This window comes from Palaemon carinicauda, chromosome 39 (genome assembly GCF_036898095.1).
Source record: "Palaemon carinicauda isolate YSFRI2023 chromosome 39, ASM3689809v2, whole genome shotgun sequence".
NCBI classification, from domain to species: Eukaryota; Metazoa; Arthropoda; class Malacostraca; order Decapoda; family Palaemonidae; genus Palaemon; species Palaemon carinicauda.
Window position 1 is genome coordinate 22,249,110 of NC_090763.1, and position 23,149 is coordinate 22,272,258.

The 23,149-nt window shown below is 35.2% G+C and overlaps 13 protein-coding genes across 13 annotated transcripts; all 13 read right to left on the reverse strand.

Annotated features, from left to right (window-relative positions):
- Positions 1 to 6,505: 6,505 nt before the first annotated feature.
- Positions 6,506 to 7,177, reverse strand: LOC137631272 (neisseria adhesin A-like). Its single transcript, XM_068363053.1, has one exon. It carries the CDS (start codon positions 7,175 to 7,177, stop codon positions 6,506 to 6,508), a length of 672 nt encoding a protein of 223 aa, XP_068219154.1.
- Positions 7,178 to 7,303: 126 nt separating this feature from the next.
- Positions 7,304 to 7,849, reverse strand: LOC137631273 (uncharacterized). Its single transcript, XM_068363054.1, has one exon. The coding sequence runs from the start codon at positions 7,847 to 7,849 to the stop codon at positions 7,304 to 7,306; it is 546 nt and encodes a 181-aa protein (XP_068219155.1).
- A 378-nt stretch (positions 7,850 to 8,227) lies between these two features.
- LOC137631274 (neisseria adhesin A-like) lies at positions 8,228 to 8,836 on the reverse strand. The gene has a single exon (XM_068363055.1). It carries the CDS (start codon positions 8,834 to 8,836, stop codon positions 8,228 to 8,230), a length of 609 nt encoding a protein of 202 aa, XP_068219156.1.
- Positions 8,837 to 9,125: 289 nt separating this feature from the next.
- Positions 9,126 to 9,440, reverse strand: LOC137631276 (uncharacterized). The gene has a single exon (XM_068363056.1). It carries the CDS (start codon positions 9,438 to 9,440, stop codon positions 9,126 to 9,128), a length of 315 nt encoding a protein of 104 aa, XP_068219157.1.
- Positions 9,441 to 9,492: 52 nt separating this feature from the next.
- Positions 9,493 to 10,176, reverse strand: LOC137631277 (uncharacterized). Its single transcript, XM_068363057.1, has one exon. It carries the CDS (start codon positions 10,174 to 10,176, stop codon positions 9,493 to 9,495), a length of 684 nt encoding a protein of 227 aa, XP_068219158.1.
- Positions 10,177 to 10,396: 220 nt separating this feature from the next.
- Positions 10,397 to 10,786, reverse strand: LOC137631278 (uncharacterized). Its single transcript, XM_068363058.1, has one exon. The coding sequence runs from the start codon at positions 10,784 to 10,786 to the stop codon at positions 10,397 to 10,399; it is 390 nt and encodes a 129-aa protein (XP_068219159.1).
- A 2,480-nt stretch (positions 10,787 to 13,266) lies between these two features.
- LOC137631279 (uncharacterized) lies at positions 13,267 to 14,492 on the reverse strand. Its single transcript, XM_068363060.1, has 2 exons — positions 14,193 to 14,492; positions 13,267 to 13,617 (listed from the first exon to the last, which is right to left on the reverse strand). Exons 1-2 carry the CDS (start codon positions 14,490 to 14,492, stop codon positions 13,267 to 13,269), a joined length of 651 nt encoding a protein of 216 aa, XP_068219161.1.
- Positions 14,493 to 14,544: 52 nt separating this feature from the next.
- Positions 14,545 to 15,228, reverse strand: LOC137631280 (uncharacterized). Its single transcript, XM_068363061.1, has one exon. It carries the CDS (start codon positions 15,226 to 15,228, stop codon positions 14,545 to 14,547), a length of 684 nt encoding a protein of 227 aa, XP_068219162.1.
- A 220-nt stretch (positions 15,229 to 15,448) lies between these two features.
- On the reverse strand, positions 15,449 to 15,838 carry LOC137631281 (uncharacterized). Its single transcript, XM_068363062.1, has one exon. The coding sequence runs from the start codon at positions 15,836 to 15,838 to the stop codon at positions 15,449 to 15,451; it is 390 nt and encodes a 129-aa protein (XP_068219163.1).
- Positions 15,839 to 18,781: 2,943 nt separating this feature from the next.
- LOC137631282 (uncharacterized) lies at positions 18,782 to 19,702 on the reverse strand. The gene is made up of 2 exons (XM_068363063.1): positions 19,490 to 19,702; positions 18,782 to 19,132 (listed from the first exon to the last, which is right to left on the reverse strand). The coding sequence occupies exons 1-2, from the start codon at positions 19,700 to 19,702 to the stop codon at positions 18,782 to 18,784; spliced, it is 564 nt and encodes a 187-aa protein (XP_068219164.1).
- A 587-nt stretch (positions 19,703 to 20,289) lies between these two features.
- Positions 20,290 to 20,751, reverse strand: LOC137631283 (uncharacterized). Its single transcript, XM_068363064.1, has one exon. It carries the CDS (start codon positions 20,749 to 20,751, stop codon positions 20,290 to 20,292), a length of 462 nt encoding a protein of 153 aa, XP_068219165.1.
- A 220-nt stretch (positions 20,752 to 20,971) lies between these two features.
- On the reverse strand, positions 20,972 to 21,403 carry LOC137631284 (uncharacterized). Its single transcript, XM_068363065.1, has one exon. It carries the CDS (start codon positions 21,401 to 21,403, stop codon positions 20,972 to 20,974), a length of 432 nt encoding a protein of 143 aa, XP_068219166.1.
- Positions 21,404 to 21,588: 185 nt separating this feature from the next.
- Positions 21,589 to 23,039, reverse strand: LOC137631285 (uncharacterized). Its single transcript, XM_068363066.1, has 2 exons — positions 22,887 to 23,039; positions 21,589 to 21,771 (listed from the first exon to the last, which is right to left on the reverse strand). Exons 1-2 carry the CDS (start codon positions 23,037 to 23,039, stop codon positions 21,589 to 21,591), a joined length of 336 nt encoding a protein of 111 aa, XP_068219167.1.
- Positions 23,040 to 23,149: the final 110 nt, after the last annotated feature.

Genomic DNA, 23,149 nt, shown 5'->3' on the forward strand with positions numbered 1-23,149 from the left:
CATTGGTGACGTATCCCCGTTTCTGAAGTCTATCTCTTGCTTTCCCGACCTTGGATCTTGTTCTTCAAGGTGGTTCACTCCTTTCTGTTAAGGGATGCTCCACAAGCTACACTCGTATTTTCGGAAGTGTGAGCAACATTTTACTACCAATGAGTGAGAGAGAGAGAGAGAGAGAGAGAGAGAGAGAGAGAGAGAGAGAGAGAGAGAGAGAGAGAGAGAGAGAGACTATTGCAAGGAATTTCAGGTACGATGTTGTTCGATGAAGACTAAAGCAACCGGTAATGTTTCGATAAATCACTGATGTGTTACCGTGAAATACCTTGTTTGTTAATGCTTTGGAGTCTATTTGCAAAGGGAGTTCACTCATGATTCAGCATTAAAAATGTGACAGGGACTGATGTGTTATCTTCTTTGAAGCCAACCTGTGTTATATATATATATATATATATATATATATATATATATATATATGTGTATATATATGTATATATATATATATATATAAATATATATATATATATATATATATATATTGATATATATATACTGTATATAGATAAATATATATATATATATATATATATATATATATATATATATATATATATATATATATATATATATATAATGAAAGACTATAACAAGTTACAAAAATCATGACAATTTTATGCTTATTTAGGGTGCATATTCACAAAAATGTATCAAAATAATTAGAAGTGTTGATTAAAAAGTGAATTATAATTCTATTAAATGTCATAATACAACAATTGTGATCGATGTGTGAAAATCTCAAACAGACTCTAAGCGAAGCACATCGCCATGAACTGTTGCTTTAGGGATCAAGCCTTTTGATCTATAATGTCATTCAGTCAGGTGATACATTATTGTTTAGATTTATTCCTTTGGCGAATTTAGCCCAGCGCTGGGGCCTATAAGACAAATCAGCACCCGCACAACAAAGGTTGATGTCAGTAGTTGCAATATGAAGAAAATTTACAAGAGGTTGGACAGCAAAATGGAATCGGGATAAAATGTAAAGTAGAATGTTTCAAAGAAAGTGAAGCTTGGGCCCGAAGGACTGCTGGAATGAAATAGCCTTAGGAGAAATTGCACGAGTATCATTTTCACATAATGGAAATTATGTGACAAGAATATCTATGACATGAGAAGCCCCGAAAATTAGCTAGGCTACTCAATGTTCTTCAATCAGTGCTAATGGAAATGCAATGAATAATTCGAAAATTATGTAGTTCTACAAATGTTGGAAACCATAGACCAGGTACAGAAAATTGGGAAGACCTATTTGAAATGATGAACTCGCCTCTTAGAGGGGAGAAGGTTACGAGGTAGGAAAAAGAAAGGAAAAGTTATCAATTGATATTTGGAAAAGACGTTGTGGCACCTTTCGTCTTATGTATTGAACGTACGTTTGCAACTACATAGTAGTTTCTGGTTTTACTATATAAAAATAAGATAGTTGGTTAGTTATTATAGTTCCCAACATACAAAAGTAATTTTAGTAAACAGCTGATCGTGTTACCAGCTCAGATGTGCTCCAGTGGCAATCAAGTTTGGATTTTGATAAGCGGAAGAGCCCAGTGACAAACTTACCAAAAAAAACCCAATGTTTATTTCAATTGCAATCTTCAAACCATTTTCGGAGGAAATATTCACATAAAACCTTTACGATCAAAGTGAAATTAAACAAGTCTTTGATATTCAGATATTAATACTTGAAGTTTACATAACTTTTCGAAAGATCCTCCTCATCCAGGTGGCGCCCCTAGCGGCGAATTTATCAAATTGTCTCACAAGATGAGTGGCGTCACAAGTATAGTAGTCTGTTTTGTTTTGGTGTAGTGACTCTGAAGATTATTTTCTGGCAGAAATCCAAATTGCTGTTGGGTTCCGGTAGGGACTTTGTGCTGTCAAAAGCAAAATGCCAAGTCACGTGCTTGGTCAATGGAGTTTAAGGTAAGCTGATAACCACATATTACTACGTTTGCTGCTTTAGGTAGCCTACCAGTCATACGAAAACGAGCCTTTGGTACGTACACTAGAAAGTCCGTGGCTTAGTTTAATTAACTTCGTGTTTTTTATAGTGTTCTTGGACTGAAGTACAGGGTAAGGGCTCTGTACTTTTACCATGAAGACTAAAATATTGTTAGTAAACTCAAACGCAGAGTTTGCGTAATATATTGACAGCCATCGACCTCTCGATTAACCAGTTTGAGTTTCGTGCACATTCGTGGTTTCGTAACAGTTTGCCTAAGAAAGGCATAGATGCTTTAGTTTGAAATAAGCTTACAATTGAATATAAACTATTTTTATACTGAATAACATATCAAACTCATTTTTGGTAGATAATCTGGCGTGTTTCATGTAAATGGCAATTATAAATGATTTCGCATCTCGGTTGTCAAATGAAAACTAATAAATGCTAAAAACCAGGTGTAATTCGAAGTATCATTGATATATTTGCAAGAAGCCTTGACGGTCGTATGTAATCTAGAACAAGTAATAACAAACACATCGTCAAAGATAACTTACTGAAAATGAAAACACGTCCCAAGGGTGAGGAATCCGAGTCAACCCTTCCTATAAATCCTAGACCCAGCCCTTTCCTCGACTCCTCTTTCCTTCCCACATTTCATATCTCTCCCAAAATCTATATATTAGATTCTAATCACACATAGACTCCCCTTCTGTATTCATTAGGAATACACAAGATCTAACATAGAAACCACGACCTAATCTAACATAGGCTAAATGAGCGGCTACTTAGTGGATTGGAGGTTGTCTACCGTCATTCAAACTCTTGGTGCGATTCCAAATGTAAACTAGTAAAGCACTTTGAGAGTGTAGACCTCCGCCACGGCAGCTTATTTCTCAAACCCAGCGTGCCTTTCCCAGAATGAATTAATCATTTCCAGAACTTTACTAAACTGTTTAAAATCCCTGCAAGTTTCATGTCTTTACGATTAGTATTGTGACCGTATGGTTGAAGACCGGAATTTTACCTCTTGCTTGACCTTAATCTCTGAGCCGACATTGACCTTTGACTTTAAAGTGTATTAATGGACGTGTATTTTCATACGCTCAAATATGAACCAAGTTTAAAGTGTCTGTGACAACGATGTCCAAAGTTATGGCTAATTACCTGAATTGGACAATTTGCTTGACCGTGTCCTTGACCTTCCAAAATTTAATCATTTCCAGCTTCTTGCCTAACAGTTAATCCCTACAAGTTTCATTACTCTACGATTAAAATTGTTGCCAGGAACCTCTATACGAACAAACACATACACTCAATCAAACACACAAACAGGGGCGAAAACATAACCTCCTTCCAACTTCGTTGGCGGAGGTAATAAGTTGAATGTCAAACAACGACCACCTTTGGACTTAATTAACATTCAACTTTTTTTTTTTTTTACAGAACTAATAAACAAGCAACTCGAACTGTAATCAACCCCATAGGATAGTGAATAATTATGCATTTTCGTAATGAATATTTGTAAAAACAGTTGGAACATTAAATGGGTTTTATTTACTATTAATATTCTGTATGTGTTCAAGGCTATTTTCTCCATTAGTATTACATTATAACCTTCGTATTTATAATACGATTAAACGAAATAGCCTACCGTTGATGATCGAAATTGGCCCAACTCTGAGATTATTTTTTGTTTATTTATACATTTACTTACTTCTTGATATGTTTATTTATTTGTTTGTTTAAATAATCTTCCATCAAGATAGTTGTTCATTGAGGCACCATGAACTGAGATTAAATTAACATCAACATTCATTAAAGCAACAAAAGCATTCATTAGGTTACAATAATTAAAACAGCATCAGCACTCTTTAAAGTCACGTTAACATTATTTAAAACAACCTTAACTTTCATTGAAGTAAAATCCACACAAATTAAACCAGCGGCAAAAATCATTAAAGCAGCTTCAGCATCAATTAAAGCAACGTCAAAATTTATTAAAGCAACATCAACATTTATTAAAGTAACATTAACTTTCATTAAAGCTACATTAGCATTTGTTAAAGTAACATCAACATTTATTAATTAGAGCAGCATAAACATTTTTAAAGAAACAAACTTTCATTAAAGCAACAATAGCATTCATTAAAGCAACATTAACATTTATTAAAGCAACATCAACATTTATCAAAGCAACATCAACTTTCAATAAAGCAACATTAGTATTCATTAAAACAACATCAACATATACATTTATTATTATTATTATTATTATTATTATTATTATTATTATTATTATTATTGGTGTTGTTATTAGCATTGCAGCATGCTACAAGCCCGGGGGCTCCAACAGGGAAAATAGCCCCGTGAGGAAAGGAAACAAGAAAAAATAAGATATTTAAAGAACAGTAACCTTATAATAAATATCTTCTATATAAACTATAAAAACTTTAAGAAAACAAGAGGAAGAGAAATGAGGTAGAATAGTGTGCCCAAGTGTACCCTCAAGTAAGAGAACTTTAACCCAAGAAAGTAGATGACTAAGGCACTACCCAAGGCTAGAGAACAATGATTTGATTTAGGAATGTCCTTCTCCTAAAGAGCTGCTTACCATAGCTAAAGAGTCTCTTCTACCCTTATCAAGAGGAAAGTAGCCACTGAACAATTACAGTGCAGACGTTAACCCCTTGGGGGAAGAAGAATTGTTTGTTAATCTCAGCGTTGTCAGGTGTATGAGGACAGAGGGGAATCTGTAAAGAATAGGCCACACTAATCGGTGTTTGTGTATGTGTGTGTGTTTGGGCAAAGGGAAAATGAACCATAACCAGAGAGAAGGGTCCAATGTAGTACTGTCTGACTACTCAAAGGACCCCATAACTCTCTAGCAGCTTCAACATTTATTAAAGCAACATCAACATGTATTAAAGAAACCAACTTTCATTAAAACAACTGTAACATTCATTAGAGACAATTTAACATTTATCAAAGCAGCATTAATATCAATTAAAGCAACATCAACATTTATTAAAGCAACAACAGCTTTCTTTAAAGAAACACCAACATTCATTAAACCAGTATCAATATTTATGAAATCAACATTAATATTCATTAAAGCAACATTAACATTCAATAAAGCAGCAACAACATTTATTACAGCAACATCAACATCTATTAAATTAACATTACCATTCATGAAAGCAACATTAATATTTATTAAAGGACCATCAACAGTTTTCAAAGCAGCATCAACATTGGTTAAAGAAATATTAACATTCATTAAAGCAACATAAAAATTTATAAAAACAACATTAACATTAATTAAAGCAACATTAACATTCATCAAAGCAACATCCACAGTTATTAAAGCAGCATCAACATTTATTAAAGCAACATTAACATTTATTAAGCAGCATCAACATTTATTAAGCCAACATCAACATTTAACAAAGCAACATTAACATTCATTAAAGCAGCATCAACATTTATGGAATCAAGATTAACATTAATAAAGCAACATTAACGTTTATTAAAGCAACATAAACTTTCATTAAAACAACACTAACGTTCATTAAAGCAGCATCAACATATAGTAAAACAGCGCCAACATTCAACAAACCAGAATCAGCATACATTAAAGCAGCTTCAACATTCATCAGAGCAGCATCACCATTTATTAAAGCACCGCCAACATTCATCAAAGCAGCGTCAATATTTAATAAAGCAGCATCATCATTGAATAAAGCAGCATCGTCATTGCTTAAAGCAGGATCAACCTTTATTAAAGCAGCTTCAACATGCATCAAAGCAGCATCAACAATCATTTAAGTATCATCAACATTGATCGAAGCATCATCAAAAAATTTTTAAAAGAAACATTAACAGTTATCAGAGTGGCACCAACATTCATTAAAGCAGCATCAACATTTATTAGATAAACATTAACATTCATTAAAGCATCAGCATTTATTAAAGCAACATTAATTTTCATTAAAACATTGTCAACATTCATTAAAGCAGAATCAACATTCATTAAATCAGAGTCAACCTTCATGAAAGCCGCATCAACATTCATTAAAGTAGTGTCAACATTCAATAATTCAGCGTCAACCTTCATTAAAGCAGCATCAATATTCATTAAAGCAGCGTCAACCTTCATGAAAGTAGCGTCAACATTTATTAAAGCAACGTCAACCTTCATTAAAGCAGCATCAATATTTATTAAAGCAACGTCAACCTTCATTGAAGCAACAACATTCATTGAAACAGCGTCAACATTCATTAAAGAAGCATCAACCTTCATTAAATAGCTTCAACCTTCATTAAAGCAGCATCAACATTCATTACAGCAGCGTCAACCTTCATTGAAGCAACATCAATATTCATTAAAGCAGCGTCAACCTTCATTAAAGCAGCATCAACATTCATTAAAGCAGCATCAAGCTTCATTAAAGCATCATCACTATTCAATAAAGCAGCGGCAACCTTCATTAAAGCAACATCAACCTTCATTTAAGCATCATTAACATTCATTAAAACATCGTCAACCTTTATTAAAGCAGCATCAACCTTCATTAAAACAGCGTCAACTTTCATTAAAGCAGCTTCAACCTTCATTAAAGCAGCATCAACATTCATTAAAGCAGCTTCAACCTTCATTAAAGCAGCATCAACATTCATTAAAGCAGCATCAACATTCATTAAAGCATCATCAATCTTCATTAAAGCAGCTTCAACATTCGTTAAAGCAGCGTCAACCTTCATTAAAGCATCAGCAACAATCCTTAAAGCAGCATCAACCTTCATTAAAACAGCTTCAAACTTCGTTAAAGCAGCTTCAACATTCGTTAAAGCAGCGTCAACCTTCATTAAAGCATCATCAACATTCATTAAAGCAGCATCGACCTTCATTAAAGCAGCATCAACCTTCATTAAAGCATCATCAACATTCATCAAAGCAGCATCAACATTCATTAGAGCAGCGTCAACCTTCATCAAAGCATCATCAACAATCATTAAAGCAGCATCAACCTTCATTAAAGCAGCGTCAACCGTCATTAAAGCATCATCAACATACATTAAAGCAGCATCAACATTCATTAAAGCAGCTTCAACCTTAATTAAAGCAGCATCAGCACTCATTAAAGCAGCATCAACATTCATTAAAGCAGCATCAACATTCATTTAAGCAGCATCAACATTCATTAAAGTAGCTTCAACCTTCATTAAAGCAGCATCAGCACTCATTAAAGCAGCGTCAACATTCATTAAAGCATCATCAACATTCATTAAAGCAGCATCAACCTTCATTTAAGCAGCGTCAACCTTCATTAAAGCATCATCAACATTCATTAATACAGCTTCAACCTTCATTAAAGAAGCATCAACATTCATTGAAGAAACGTCCAGCTTCATTAAAGCAGCTTCAATATTCGTTAAAGCAGCATCAACCTTCATTAAAATAGCATCAAAATTCATTAAAGCAGCATCAAGCTTCATTAAAGCAGCATCACTATTCAATAAAGCAGCGGCAACCTTCATTAAAGCAACATCAACCTTCCTTAAAGCATCATTATCATTCATTAAAACATAGTCAACCTTTATTAAAGCAGCATCAACCTTCATTAAAACAGCGTCAACTTTCGATAAAACAGCATCAACATTCATTGAGGCAGCATCAACTTTCATTAAAGCAGCTTCAACCTTCATTAAAGCAGCATCAATTTTCATTAAAGCAGCTTCAACCTTCATTAAGGCAGCATCAACATTCATTAAAGCATCATCAACATTCATTAAAGCGTCATCAAGCTTCATTAAAGCAGCTTTAACCTTCATTAAAGCAGCATCAACATTCATTTAAGAAACGTCCAGCTTCATTACAGCAGCTTCAACCTTCATTAAAGCAGCTTCAACATTCGTTTAAGCAGCGTCAACCTTCATTAAAGCATCATCAACATTCATTAAAGCAGCATCAACCTCCATTAAAGCAGTGTCAACCTTCATTAAAGCATCATCAACATTCATTAAAGCAGCATCAACATTCATTACAGCAGCGTCAACCTTCATCAAAGCATCATCAACATTCATTAAAGCAGCGTCAACATTCATTAAAGCAGCATCAACATTCATTAAAGCAGCTTCAACCTTCATTAAAGCAGCATCAACATTCATTTAAGAAACGTCCAGCTTCATTAAAGCAGCTTCAACCTTCATTAAAGCAGTATCAACATTCATTTAAGAAACGTCCAGCTTCATTAAATCAGCTTCAACCTTCATTAAAGCAGCTTCAACATTCGTTAAAGCAGCGTCAACCTTCATTAAAGCAGCTTCAACATTCGTTAAAATAGCATCAACCTTCATTAAAGCAGCTTCAACCTTCGTTAAAGCAGCTTCAACATTCGTTAAAGCAGCGTCAACCTTCATTAAAGCATCATCAACATTCATTAAAGCAGCATCAACCTCCATTAAAGCAGCGTCAACCTTCATTAAAGCATCATCAACATTCATTAAAGCAGCATCAACATTCATTAGAGCAGCGTCAACCTTCATCAAAGCATCATCAACATTCATTAAAGCAGCATCAACCTTCATTAAAGCAGCGTCAACCTTCATTAAAGCATCATCAACATTCATTAAAGCAGCTTCAACCTTCATTAAAGCAGCATCAGCACTCATTAAAGCAGCGTCAACATTCATTAAACCAGCTTCAACCTCCATGAAAGCAGCATCAACCTTCATTAAAGCAGCATCAACTCCCATTAAAGCAGCATCAATATCCATTAAAGCAGTGTCAACCTTCATTAAAGCAGCGTCAACACTCATTAAAGCAGCATCAACATTCATGAAAGTTGCCTCAGCATTAAAACATTCATTAAAGCAGCGTTAACGTTTATTAAAGCATCATCAACATTCATTAAAACAGCTTTAACCTTCATTAAAGCAGCATCAACATTCATTAAAGCTGCGTCAACCTTCATTAAAGCAGCATCAGCACTCATGAGAGCAGCAGCAACATTCAAACATTCATTAAAGCAGCATTAACATTCCTTAGAGCAGTGGCAACCTTTATTAAAGCAGCGTCAACATTCATTAAAGCAGTGTCAACCTTCATTAAAGCATCATCAACATTCATTTAAACAGCGTCAACCTTCATTAAAGCAGCATCAACACTCATTAAAGCAGCATCAACATGCATTAAAGCAGCATCAACATGCATTGAAGCAGCTTCAACCTCCATTAAGGCAGCATCAACATTCATTAAAGCAGCATCAACCTTCATTAAAGCAGCGTCAATATTCATTAAAGCAGCGCCAACCTTCATTAAAGCAGTGTCAACATTTACTAAAGCAGCTTCAACTTTTATTAATGCAGCATCAACATTTATTAAAGCAGCATCAACTTTCATTAAAGCAGCATCAATATTCATGCAAACAGCTTCAACCTTCATTAAAGCAGCATCAATATTTATTAAAGCAGCCTCAACATTCATTAAAGCAGCATCAACATTCAATAAAACAGCTAAAACTCTCATAAAAAGCAGCATCAACATTCATTAAAACAGCATCAGTCTTCATTAAAGCAGCATCAACTTTCATTAAAGCAGCATCAATATTCATGCAAGCAGCATCAACCTTCATTAAATCAGCATCAACATTTATTAAAGCAGCCTCAACATTCATTAAAGCGGCATCAACCTTCATTAAAGCAGCTACAACTTTCATTAAAACAGCATCAACATTCATTAAAGCAGTGCCAACCTTCATTGAAGCATCATCAACATTCATTAAAATAGCATCAACCCTCATTAAAGCAGCATCAACTTTCATTAAAGCAGCATCAATATTCATGCAAGCAGCATCAACCTTCATTAAAGCAGCATCAACATTTATTAAAGCAGCCTCAACATTCATTAAAGCGGCATCAACCTTCATTAAAGCAGCTACAACTTTCATTAAAGCAGCATCAACATTCATTAAAGCAGCGCCAACCTTCATTGAAGCATCATCAACATTCATTAAAATAGCATCAACCCTCATTAAAGCAGCATCAACCCTCATCAAAGCAGCTTCATCCTTCATTAAAGCAGCGTATACCTTCATTGAAGCAGCATCAACATTATTCAAAGCAGCATCAATATTCATAAAAGCAGTGTCAACCTTCATTAAAGCAGCATCAACATTCATTTAATCAGCGCCAACCTTCATTAAAGCACCGTTAACATTTATTAAAGCAACGTCAACCTTCATTAAAGCATCATCAACATTCATTAAAACAGCGTCGACCTTCATTAAAACACCATCAACACTCATTAAAGCAGCTTCAACCTTCATTAAAGCAGCATCAACATCGATTAAAGCAGTGCCAACCTTCATTAAAGCAGCGTTAATATTTATTTAAGCAACTTCAATCTTTCATTAAAGCAGCATCAATATTCATGCAAGCAGCATCAACCTTCATTAAAGCAGCATCATAATTCATTAAAGCAGCCTCAACCTCCATTAAAGCAGCATCAACCTTCATTAAAGCAGCATCAACATTCATTAAAGCAGCTACAACTTTCATTAAAGCAGCATCAACATTCATTAAAGCAGCGTCAACCTTCATTAAAGCATCATCAACATTCATTAAAATAGCATCAACCTTCATTACAGCAGTATCAACCTTCATTAAAGCAGCTTCATCCTTTATTAAAACAGTGTATAACTTCATTAAAGCAGTATCAACATTATTCAAAGCAGCATCAATATTCATAAAAGCAGTGTCAACCTTCATTAAAGCAGCATCAACATTCATTTAATCAGCGCCAGCCTTCATTAAAGCACCGTCAATTAAAGCAGCTTCATCCTTCATTAAAGCAGTGTATACCTTCATTAAAGCAGCATCAACATTCATTTAATCAGCGCCAACCTTCATTAAAGCACCATCAACATTTCTTAAAGCATCGTCAATCTTCATTAAAGCATCATCAATATTCATTAAAACTGCGTCGACCTTCATTAAAGCACCATCAACACTCATTAAAGCAGCTTCAACCTTCATTAAAGCAGCATCGACATCGATTAAAGCAGTGCCAACCTTCATTAAAGCAGCGTTAATATTTATTTAAGCAACTTCAATCTTTCATTAAAGCAGCATCAACACTCATTAAAGCAGCATCAACATAGATTGAAGCAGTGCCAACCTTCATTAAAGCCGCGTTAATACTTATTTAAGCAACTTCAATCTTCATTAAAGAATCATTAACATTCATTAAGGCAGCTTCAACCTTCATTGAAGCAGCATCAATATTCATTAAAGCAGCATCAAGCTTCACTAAAGCAGCTTCAACCTTCATTAAAGCATCATCAACCTACATTGAAGCCGCTTCAACCTTCATTAAAGCAGCATCAACCTTATTCAAAGCAGCATCAATATTCATAAAAGCAGTGTCAACCTTCATTTTAGCAGCATCAACATTTATTTAATCAGCGCCAGCCTTCATTAAAGCACTGTCAACATTTATTAAAGCAGCTTCATCCATCATTAAAGCAGCGTATACCTTCATTGAAGTAGCATCAACATTCATTAAAGCAGCATCAACATTCATAAAAGCAGTGTCAACCTTCATCAAAGCAGCATCAACATTCATTTAATTAGCGTCAACCTTCATTAAAGCACCGTCAACATTTATTAAAGCAACATCAACCTTCATTAAAGCATCATCAACATTCATTAAAACAGCGTCGACCTTCATTAAAGCACCATCAACACTCATTAAAGCAGCATCAACATAGATTGAAGCAGTGCCAACCTTCATTAAAGCCGCGTTAATACTTATTTAAGCAACTTCAATCATCATTAAAGAATCATTAACATTCATTAAAGCAGCTTCAACCTTCATTAAAGCAGCATCAATATTCATTAAAGCAGAATCAAGCTTCATTAAAGCAGCTTCAACCTTCATTAAGGCTGCATCAACATTCATTGAAGAAATGTCCAGCTTCATTAAAGCAGGTTCAACCTTCATAAAAAACGCATAAAAATTCATTAAAGCAGTGTCAACCTTCATTAAAGCATCATAAACATTCATTAAAGCAGCGTCAACCTTCATTAAAGAATCATCAACATTCATTAAAGCATCATTAACATTCATTAAAGCAGCGTCAACCTTCATTAAAGCATCATCAACATTCATTAAAGCAGCATCAACCTTCATTAAAGCAGCTTCAACCATCATTAAAGCAGCATCAGCACTCATTTAAGCAGCATCAACCTTCATTAAAGCAGCATCAACAATCATTAAAGCAGCTTCAACCTCCATTAAAGAATCATCAACCTACATTGAAGCCGCTTCAACCTTCATTAAAGCAGCATCAACATTCATTAAAGCAGCTTCAACATTCATTAAAGCAGCATCAGCCTTTATTGAAGCAGCGTCAATACTCATTAAAGCAGCATCAACATTCATTAAAGTTGCCTCAACATTTAAACATTCATTAAAGCAGCGTCAACCTTCATTAAAGCATCATCAACATTCATTAAAACAGCTTCAACCTTCATTAAAGCAGCATCAGCACTCATTTAAGCAGCATCAACCTTCATTAAAGCAGCATCAACAATCATTAAAGCAGCTTCAACCTCCATTAAAACATCATTAACCTACATTGAAGCCGCTTCAACCTTCATTAAAGCAGCATCAACATTCATTAAAGCAGCTTCAACATTAAATAAAGCAGCATCAGCCTTCATTGAAGCAGCGTGAATACTCATTAAAGCAGCATCAACATTCATTAAAGTTGCCTCAACATTTAAACATTCATTAAAGCAGCGTCAACCTTCATTAAAGCAGCTTCAACCTTCATAAAGCAGCATCAACACTCATGAAAGCAGCAGCAACATTCAAACATTCACTAAAACAGTATTAACATTCCTTAGAGCAGTGACATCCTTCATTAAAGCAGCGTCAACATTCATTAAAGCAGTGTCAACCTTCATTAAAGCATCATCAACATTCATTTAAACAGCGTCAACCTTCATTGAAGCAGGATCAGCACTCATTAAAGCAGCATCAACCTGCATTAAACCAGCATCAACATGCATTAAAGCAGCTCCAACCTCCATTAAGGCCGCATCAACATTCATTAGAGCAGCATCAATATTCATTGAAGCAGCGTCAACCTTCATGAAAGCAGCATCAACATTCATTAAAGCAGCATCAACTTCATATTCATGGAAGCAGCATCAACCTTCATTAAAGCAGCATCAACATTCATTAAAGCAGCCTCAACATTCATTTAAGCAGCATCAACCTTCATTAAAGCAGCATCAACATTCATTAAAGCAGCTACAACTTTCATTAAAGCAGCATCAACATTCATTAAAGCAGCGTCAACCTTCATAAAGACCGCGCCAACCTTCATTAAAGCAGCATCAATATTCATGCAAGCAGCGTCAACCTTCATTAAAGCAGCATCAACATTTATTAAAGCAGTCTCAACATTCATTAAAGCAGCATCAACATTCATTAAAGCAGCTACAACTTTCATTAAAGCAGCATCAACATTCATTAAAGCAGCGTCAACCTTCATAAAAGCATCATCAACATTCATTAAAACAGCATCAACCTTCATTAAAACAGCATCAACCTACATTAAAGCAACTTCATCCTTCATTATAGTAGAGTATACCTTCATTAAAGCAGCATCAACATTAATTAAAGCAGCATCAACATTCATAAAGGCAGTGTCAACCTTCATCAATGCAGCATCAATATTCATTTAATCAGCGCCAACTTTCATTAAAGCACCGTCAAGATTTATTAAAGCAACGTCATCCTTCATTAAAGCAGCATCACCACTAATTAAAGCAGCTTCAACCTTCATTAAAGCAGCATCAACATCGATTCAAGCAGCGCCAACCTTCATTAAAGCAGCATTAATATTTATTTAAGCAACTTCAATCCTCATTAAAGAATCAGTAACATTCATTAAAACAGCTTTAACCTTCATTAAAGCAGCATCAACATTCATTAAAGCTGCGTCAACCTTCATTAAAGCAGCATCAGCACTCATGAGAGCAGCAGCAACATTCAAACATTCATTAAAGCAGCATTAACATTCCTTAGAGCAGTGGCAACCTTTATTAAAGCAGCGTCAACATTCATTAAAGCAGTGTCAACCTTCATTAAAGCATCATCAACATTCATTTAAACAGCGTCAACCTTCATTAAAGCAGCATCAACACTCATTAAAGCAGCATCAACATGCATTAAAGCAGCATCAACATGCATTGAAGCAGCTTCAACCTCCATTAAGGCAGCATCAACATTCATTAAAGCAGCATCAACCTTCATTAAAGCAGCGTCAATATTCATTAAAGCAGCGCCAACCTTCATTAAAGCAGTGTCAACATTTACTAAAGCAGCTTCAACTTTTATTAATGCAGCATCAACATTTATTAAAGCAGCATCAACTTTCATTAAAGCAGCATCAATATTCATGCAAACAGCTTCAACCTTCATTAAAGCAGCATCAATATTTATTAAAGCAGCCTCAACATTCATTAAAGCAGCATCAACATTCAATAAAACAGCTAAAACTCTCATAAAAAGCAGCATCAACATTCATTAAAACAGCATCAGTCTTCATTAAAGCAGCATCAACTTTCATTAAAGCAGCATCAATATTCATGCAAGCAGCATCAACCTTCATTAAATCAGCATCAACATTTATTAAAGCAGCCTCAACATTCATTAAAGCGGCATCAACCTTCATTAAAGCAGCTACAACTTTCATTAAAACAGCATCAACATTCATTAAAGCAGTGCCAACCTTCATTGAAGCATCATCAACATTCATTAAAATAGCATCAACCCTCATTAAAGCAGCATCAACTTTCATTAAAGCAGCATCAATATTCATGCAAGCAGCATCAACCTTCATTAAAGCAGCATCAACATTTATTAAAGCAGCCTCAACATTCATTAAAGCGGCATCAACCTTCATTAAAGCAGCTACAACTTTCATTAAAGCAGCATCAACATTCATTAAAGCAGCGCCAACCTTCATTGAAGCATCATCAACATTCATTAAAATAGCATCAACCCTCATTAAAGCAGCATCAACCCTCATCAAAGCAGCTTCATCCTTCATTAAAGCAGCGTATACCTTCATTGAAGCAGCATCAACATTATTCAAAGCAGCATCAATATTCATAAAAGCAGTGTCAACCTTCATTAAAGCAGCATCAACATTCATTTAATCAGCGCCAACCTTCATTAAAGCACCGTTAACATTTATTAAAGCAACGTCAACCTTCATTAAAGCATCATCAACATTCATTAAAACAGCGTCGACCTTCATTAAAACACCATCAACACTCATTAAAGCAGCTTCAACCTTCATTAAAGCAGCATCAACATCGATTAAAGCAGTGCCAACCTTCATTAAAGCAGCGTTAATATTTATTTAAGCAACTTCAATCTTTCATTAAAGCAGCATCAATATTCATGCAAGCAGCATCAACCTTCATTAAAGCAGCATCATAATTCATTAAAGCAGCCTCAACCTCCATTAAAGCAGCATCAACCTTCATTAAAGCAGCATCAACATTCATTAAAGCAGCTACAACTTTCATTAAAGCAGCATCAACATTCATTAAAGCAGCGTCAACCTTCATTAAAGCATCATCAACATTCATTAAAATAGCATCAACCTTCATTACAGCAGTATCAACCTTCATTAAAGCAGCTTCATCCTTTATTAAAACAGTGTATAACTTCATTAAAGCAGTATCAACATTATTCAAAGCAGCATCAATATTCATAAAAGCAGTGTCAACCTTCATTAAAGCAGCATCAACATTCATTTAATCAGCGCCAGCCTTCATTAAAGCACCGTCAATTAAAGCAGCTTCATCCTTCATTAAAGCAGTGTATACCTTCATTAAAGCAGCATCAACATTCATTTAATCAGCGCCAACCTTCATTAAAGCACCATCAACATTTCTTAAAGCATCGTCAATCTTCATTAAAGCATCATCAATATTCATTAAAACTGCGTCGACCTTCATTAAAGCACCATCAACACTCATTAAAGCAGCTTCAACCTTCATTAAAGCAGCATCGACATCGATTAAAGCAGTGCCAACCTTCATTAAAGCAGCGTTAATATTTATTTAAGCAACTTCAATCTTTCATTAAAGCAGCATCAACACTCATTAAAGCAGCATCAACATAGATTGAAGCAGTGCCAACCTTCATTAAAGCCGCGTTAATACTTATTTAAGCAACTTCAATCTTCATTAAAGAATCATTAACATTCATTAAGGCAGCTTCAACCTTCATTGAAGCAGCATCAATATTCATTAAAGCAGCATCAAGCTTCACTAAAGCAGCTTCAACCTTCATTAAAGCATCATCAACCTACATTGAAGCCGCTTCAACCTTCATTAAAGCAGCATCAACATTTCTTAAAGCATCGTCAATCTTCATTAAAGCATCATCAATATTCATTAAAACTGCGTCGACCTTCATTAAAGCACCATCAACACTCATTAAAGCAGCTTCAACCTTCATTAAAGCAGCATCGACATCGATTAAAGCAGTGCCAACCTTCATTAAAGCAGCGTTAATATTTATTTAAGCAACTTCAATCTTTCATTAAAGCAGCATCAACACTCATTAAAGCAGCATCAACATAGATTGAAGCAGTGCCAACCTTCATTAAAGCCGCGTTAATACTTATTTAAGCAACTTCAATCTTCATTAAAGAATCATTAACATTCATTAAGGCAGCTTCAACCTTCATTGAAGCAGCATCAATATTCATTAAAGCAGCATCAAGCTTCACTAAAGCAGCTTCAACCTTCATTAAAGCATCATCAACCTACATTGAAGCCGCTTCAACCTTCATTAAAGCAGCATCAACCTTATTCAAAGCAGCATCAATATTCATAAAAGCAGTGTCAACCTTCATTTTAGCAGCATCAACATTTATTTAATCAGCGCCAGCCTTCATTAAAGCACTGTCAACATTTATTAAAGCAGCTTCATCCATCATTAAAGCAGCGTATACCTTCATTGAAGTAGCATCAACATTCATTAAAGCAGCATCAACATTCATAAAAGCAGTGTCAACCTTCATCAAAGCAGCATCAACATTCATTTAATTAGCGTCAACCTTCATTAAAGCACCGTCAACATTTATTAAAGCAACATCAACCTTCATTAAAGCATCATCAACATTCATTAAAACAGCGTCGACCTTCATTAAAGCACCATCAACACTCATTAAAGCAGCATCAACATAGATTGAAGCAGTGCCAACCTTCATTAAAGCCGCGTTAATACTTATTTAAGCAACTTCAATCATCATTAAAGAATCATTAACATTCATTAAAGCAGCTTCAACCTTCATTAAAGCAGCATCAATATTCATTAAAGCAGAATCAAGCTTCATTAAAGCAGCTTCAACCTTCATTAAGGCTGCATCAACATTCATTGAAGAAATGTCCAGCTTCATTAAAGCAGGTTCAACCTTCATAAAAAACGCATAAAAATTCATTAAAGCAGTGTCAACCTTCATTAAAGCATCATAAACATTCATTAAAGCAGCGTCAACCTTCATTAAAGAATCATCAACATTCATTAAAGCATCATTAACATTCATTAAAGCAGCGTCAACCTTCATTAAAGCATCATCAACATTCATTAAAGCAGCATCAACCTTCATTAAAGCAGCTTCAACCATCATTAAAGCAGCATCAGCACTCATTTAAGCAGCATCAACCTTCATTAAAGCAGCATCAACAATCATTAAAGCAGCTTCAACCTCCATTAAAGAATCATCAACCTACATTGAAGCCGCTTCAACCTTCATTAAAGCAGCATCAACATTCATTAAAGCAGCTTCAACATTCATTAAAGCAGCATCAGCCTTTATTGAAGCAGCGTCAATACTCATTAAAGCAGCATCAACATTCATTAAAGTTGCCTCAACATTTAAACATTCATTAAAGCAGCGTCAACCTTCATTAAAGCATCATCAACATTCATTAAAACAGCTTCAACCTTCATTAAAGCAGCATCAGCACTCATTTAAGCAGCATCAACCTTCATTAAAGCAGCATCAACAATCATTAAAGCAGCTTCAACCTCCATTAAAACATCATTAACCTACATTGAAGCCGCTTCAACCTTCATTAAAGCAGCATCAACATTCATTAAAGCAGCTTCAACATTAAATAAAGCAGCATCAGCCTTCATTGAAGCAGCGTGAATACTCATTAAAGCAGCATCAACATTCATTAAAGTTGCCTCAACATTTAAACATTCATTAAAGCAGCGTCAACCTTCATTAAAGCAGCTTCAACCTTCATAAAGCAGCATCAACACTCATGAAAGCAGCAGCAACATTCAAACATTCACTAAAACAGTATTAACATTCCTTAGAGCAGTGACATCCTTCATTAAAGCAGCGTCAACATTCATTAAAGCAGTGTCAACCTTCATTAAAGCATCATCAACATTCATTTAAACAGCGTCAACCTTCATTGAAGCAGGATCAGCACTCATTAAAGCAGCATCAACCTGCATTAAACCAGCATCAACATGCATTAAAGCAGCTCCAACCTCCATTAAGGCCGCATCAACATTCATTAGAGCAGCATCAATATTCATTGAAGCAGCGTCAACCTTCATGAAAGCAGCATCAACATTCATTAAAGCAGCATCAACTTCATATTCATGGAAGCAGCATCAACCTTCATTAAAGCAGCATCAACATTCATTAAAGCAGCCTCAACATTCATTTAAGCAGCATCAACCTTCATTAAAGCAGCATCAACATTCATTAAAGCAGCTACAACTTTCATTAAAGCAGCATCAACATTCATTAAAGCAGCGTCAACCTTCATAAAGACCGCGCCAACCTTCATTAAAGCAGCATCAATATTCATGCAAGCAGCGTCAACCTTCATTAAAGCAGCATCAACATTTATTAAAGCAGTCTCAACATTCATTAAAGCAGCATCAACATTCATTAAAGCAGCTACAACTTTCATTAAAGCAGCATCAACATTCATTAAAGCAGCGTCAACCTTCATAAAAGCATCATCAACATTCATTAAAACAGCATCAACCTTCATTAAAACAGCATCAACCTACATTAAAGCAACTTCATCCTTCATTATAGTAGAGTATACCTTCATTAAAGCAGCATCAACATTAATTAAAGCAGCATCAACATTCATAAAGGCAGTGTCAACCTTCATCAATGCAGCATCAATATTCATTTAATCAGCGCCAACTTTCATTAAAGCACCGTCAAGATTTATTAAAGCAACGTCATCCTTCATTAAAGCAGCATCACCACTAATTAAAGCAGCTTCAACCTTCATTAAAGCAGCATCAACATCGATTCAAGCAGCGCCAACCTTCATTAAAGCAGCATTAATATTTATTTAAGCAACTTCAATCCTCATTAAAGAATCAGTAACATTCATTAAAACAGTGTCAACCTTCATTAAAGCAGCATCAACATCCAGTAAGGCAGCTTCATCTTGCATTAAAGCAGCATCAACATTCATTACAGAAGCGTCAACATTCATTAAAGCAGGATCAACTTTCATTAAATCAACATCAACATTCATTAAAACATCGTCAACCTTAATGAAAGTACCGTCAACATTCACAAAAGTATCATGACTATTCAATAAAGCAGCGTCAACCATCATTAAGGCATCATCAACATTCATTAAAGCAGCATTAACCTTCATTAAAGCAGCATTAACATTCATTAAAGCAACATCAACATTCATTAAAACAGTGTCAACCTTCATTAAAGCAACATCAACATTCATTAAAGCAGCATCAACTTTCATTAAAGCAGCATCAATATTCATGCAAGCAGCTTCAACCTTCATTAAAGCAGCATCAACATTTATTAAAGCAGCCTCAACATTCATTAAAGCAGCATCAACATTCAATAAAACAGCTAAAACTTATTAAAGCAGCATCAACATTCATTAAAACAGCATCAGTCTTCATTAAAGCAGCATCAACTTTCATTAAAGCAGCATCAATATTCATGCAAGCAGCGTCAACCTTCATTGAAGCAGCATCAACATTTATTAAAGCAGCCTCAACATTCATTAAAGCAGCATCAACCTTCATTAAATCAGCATCAACATTCATTTCAGCAACTACAACTTTCAATAAAGCAGCGTCAAGATTCATTAAAACAGCGTCAACCTTCATTAAAGCAGCATCAACATTCAATAAGCAGCACCAACCTTCATTAAAGCAGCATCAACATTCATTAAACAGCTATAACTTTCATTAAAGTAGCATCAACATTCATTAAAGCAGCATCAACCTTCATAAAAACAGCGCCAACCTTCATTAAAGCAGCATAAACTTTCATTAAAGCAGCATCAATATTCATGCAAGCAGCATCAACCTTCATTAAAGCAGCATCAACATTTATTAAAGCAGCCTCAACATTCATTAAAGCGGCATCAACCTTCATTAAAGCAGCTACAACTTTCATTAAAACAGCATCAACATTCATTAAAGCAGCGCCAACTTTCATTGAAGCATCATCAACATTCATTAAAATAGCATCAACCCTCATTAAAGCAGCATCAACCCTCATCAAAGCAGCTTCAGCCTTCATTAAAGCAGCGTATACCTTCATTAAAGCAGCATCAACATTATTCAAAGCAGCATCAATATTCATAAAAGCAGTGTCAATCTTCATTAAAGCAGCATCAACATTCATTTAATCAGCGCCAACCTTCATTAAAGCACCGTCAACATTTATTAAAGCAACGTCAACCTTCATTAAAGCATCATCAACATTCATTAAAACAGCGTCGACCTTCATTAAAGCACCATCAACACTCATTAAAGCAGCTTCAACCTTCATTAAAGCAGCATCAACATCGATTAAAGCAGTGCCAACCTTCATTAAAGCAGCGTTAATATTTATTTAAGCAACTTCAATCTTTCATTAAAGCAGCATCAATATTCATGCAAGCAGCATCAACCTTCATTAAAGCAGCATCATCATTCATTAAAGCAGCCTCAACCTCCATTAAAGCAGCATCAACCTTCATTAAAGCAGCATCAACATTCATTAAAGCAGCTACCACTTTCATTAAAGCAGCATCAACATTCATTAAAGCAGCGTCAACCTTCATTAAAACAGCATCAACATTCATTAAAGCAGCGCCAACCTTCATTGAAGCATCATCAACATTCATTAAAATAGCATCAACCCTCATTAAAGCAGCATCAACCCTCATCAAAGCAGCTTCAGCCTTCATTAAAGCAGCATATACCTTCATTAAAGCAGCATCAACATTATTCAAAGCAGCATCAATATTCATAAAAGCAGTGTCAATCTTCATTAAAGCAGCATCAACATTCATTTAATCAGCGCCAACCTTCATTAAAGCACCGTCAACATTTATTAAAGCAACGACTTCATTAAAGCATCATCAACATTCATTAAAACAGCGTCGACCTTCATTAAAGCACCATCAACACTCATTAAAGCAGCATCAACATAGATTGAAGCAGTGCCAACCTTCATTAAAGCCGCGTTAATACTTATTTAAGCAACTTCAATCATCATTAAAGAATCATTAACATTCATTAAAGCAGCTTCAACCTTCATTAAAGTAGCATCAATATTCATTAAAGCAGAATCAAGCTTCATTAAAGCAGCTTCAACCTTCATTAAGGCAGCATCAACATTCATTGAAGAAATGTCCAGCTTCATTAAAGCAGGTTCAACCTTCATAAAAAACGCATAAAAATTCATTAAAGCAGTGTCAACCTTCATTAAAGCATCATAAACATTCATTAAAGCAGCATCAACCTTCATTAAAGCAGCTTCAACATTTGTTAAAGCAACGTCAACCTTCATTAAAGCATCGTCAACATTCATTAAAGCAGCATCAACCTTCATTAAAGCAGCGTCAACCTTCATTAAAGAATCATCAACATTCATTAAAGCAGCATTAACATTCATTAAAGCAGCGTCAACCTTCATTAAAGCATCATCAACATTCATTAAAGCAGCATCAACCTTCATTAAAGCAGCTTCAACCATCATTAAAGCAGCATCAGCACTCATTTAGGCAGCATCAACCTTCATTAAAGCAGCATCAACAATCATTAAAGCAGCTTCAACCTCCATTAAAGCATCATCAACCTACATTGAAGCCGCTTCAACCTTCATTAAAGCAGCATCAACATTCATTAAAGCAGCTTCAACATTACTTAAAGCAGCATCAGCCTTTATTGAAGCAGCGTCAATACTCATTAAAGCAGCATCAACATTCATTAAAGTTGCCTCAACATTTAAACATTCATTAAAGCAGCGTCAACCTTCATTAAAGCATCATCAACATTCATTAAAACAGCGTCAACCTTCATTAAAGCAGCATCAGCACTCATTTAAGCAGCATCAACCTTCATTAAAGCAGCATCAACAATCATTAAAGGAGCTTCAACCTCCATTAAAACATCATTAACCTACATTGAAGCCGCTTCAACCTTCATTAAAGCAGCATCAACATTCATTAAAGCAGCTTCAACATTAAATAAAGCATTATCAGCCTTCATTGAAGCAGCGTGAATACTCATTAAAGCAGCATCAACATTCATTAAAGTTGGCTCAACATTTAAACATTCATTAAAGCAGCGTCAACCTTCATTAAAGCAGCTTCAACCTTCATAAAGCAGCATCAACACTCATGAAAGCAGCAGCAACATTCAAACATTCACTAAAACAGTATTAACATTCCTTATAGCAGTGACATCCTTCATTAAAGCAGCGTCAACATTCATTAAAGCAGTGTCAACCTTCATTAAAGCATCATCAACATTCATTTAAACAGCGTCAACCTTCATTGAAGCAGGATCAGCACTCATTAAAGCAGCATCAACCTGCATTAAACCAGCATCAACATGCATTAAAGCAGCTCCAACCTCCATTAAGGCCGCATCAACATTCATTAGAGCAGCATCAATATTCATTGAAGCAGCGTCAACCTTCATTAAAGCCGCTTACACCTTCATTAAAGCAGCTTCAGCATTCATTAAATCAGCATCAACATTCATTAAAGCAGCGTCAATATTCATTAACGCAGCACCAACCTTCATTAAAT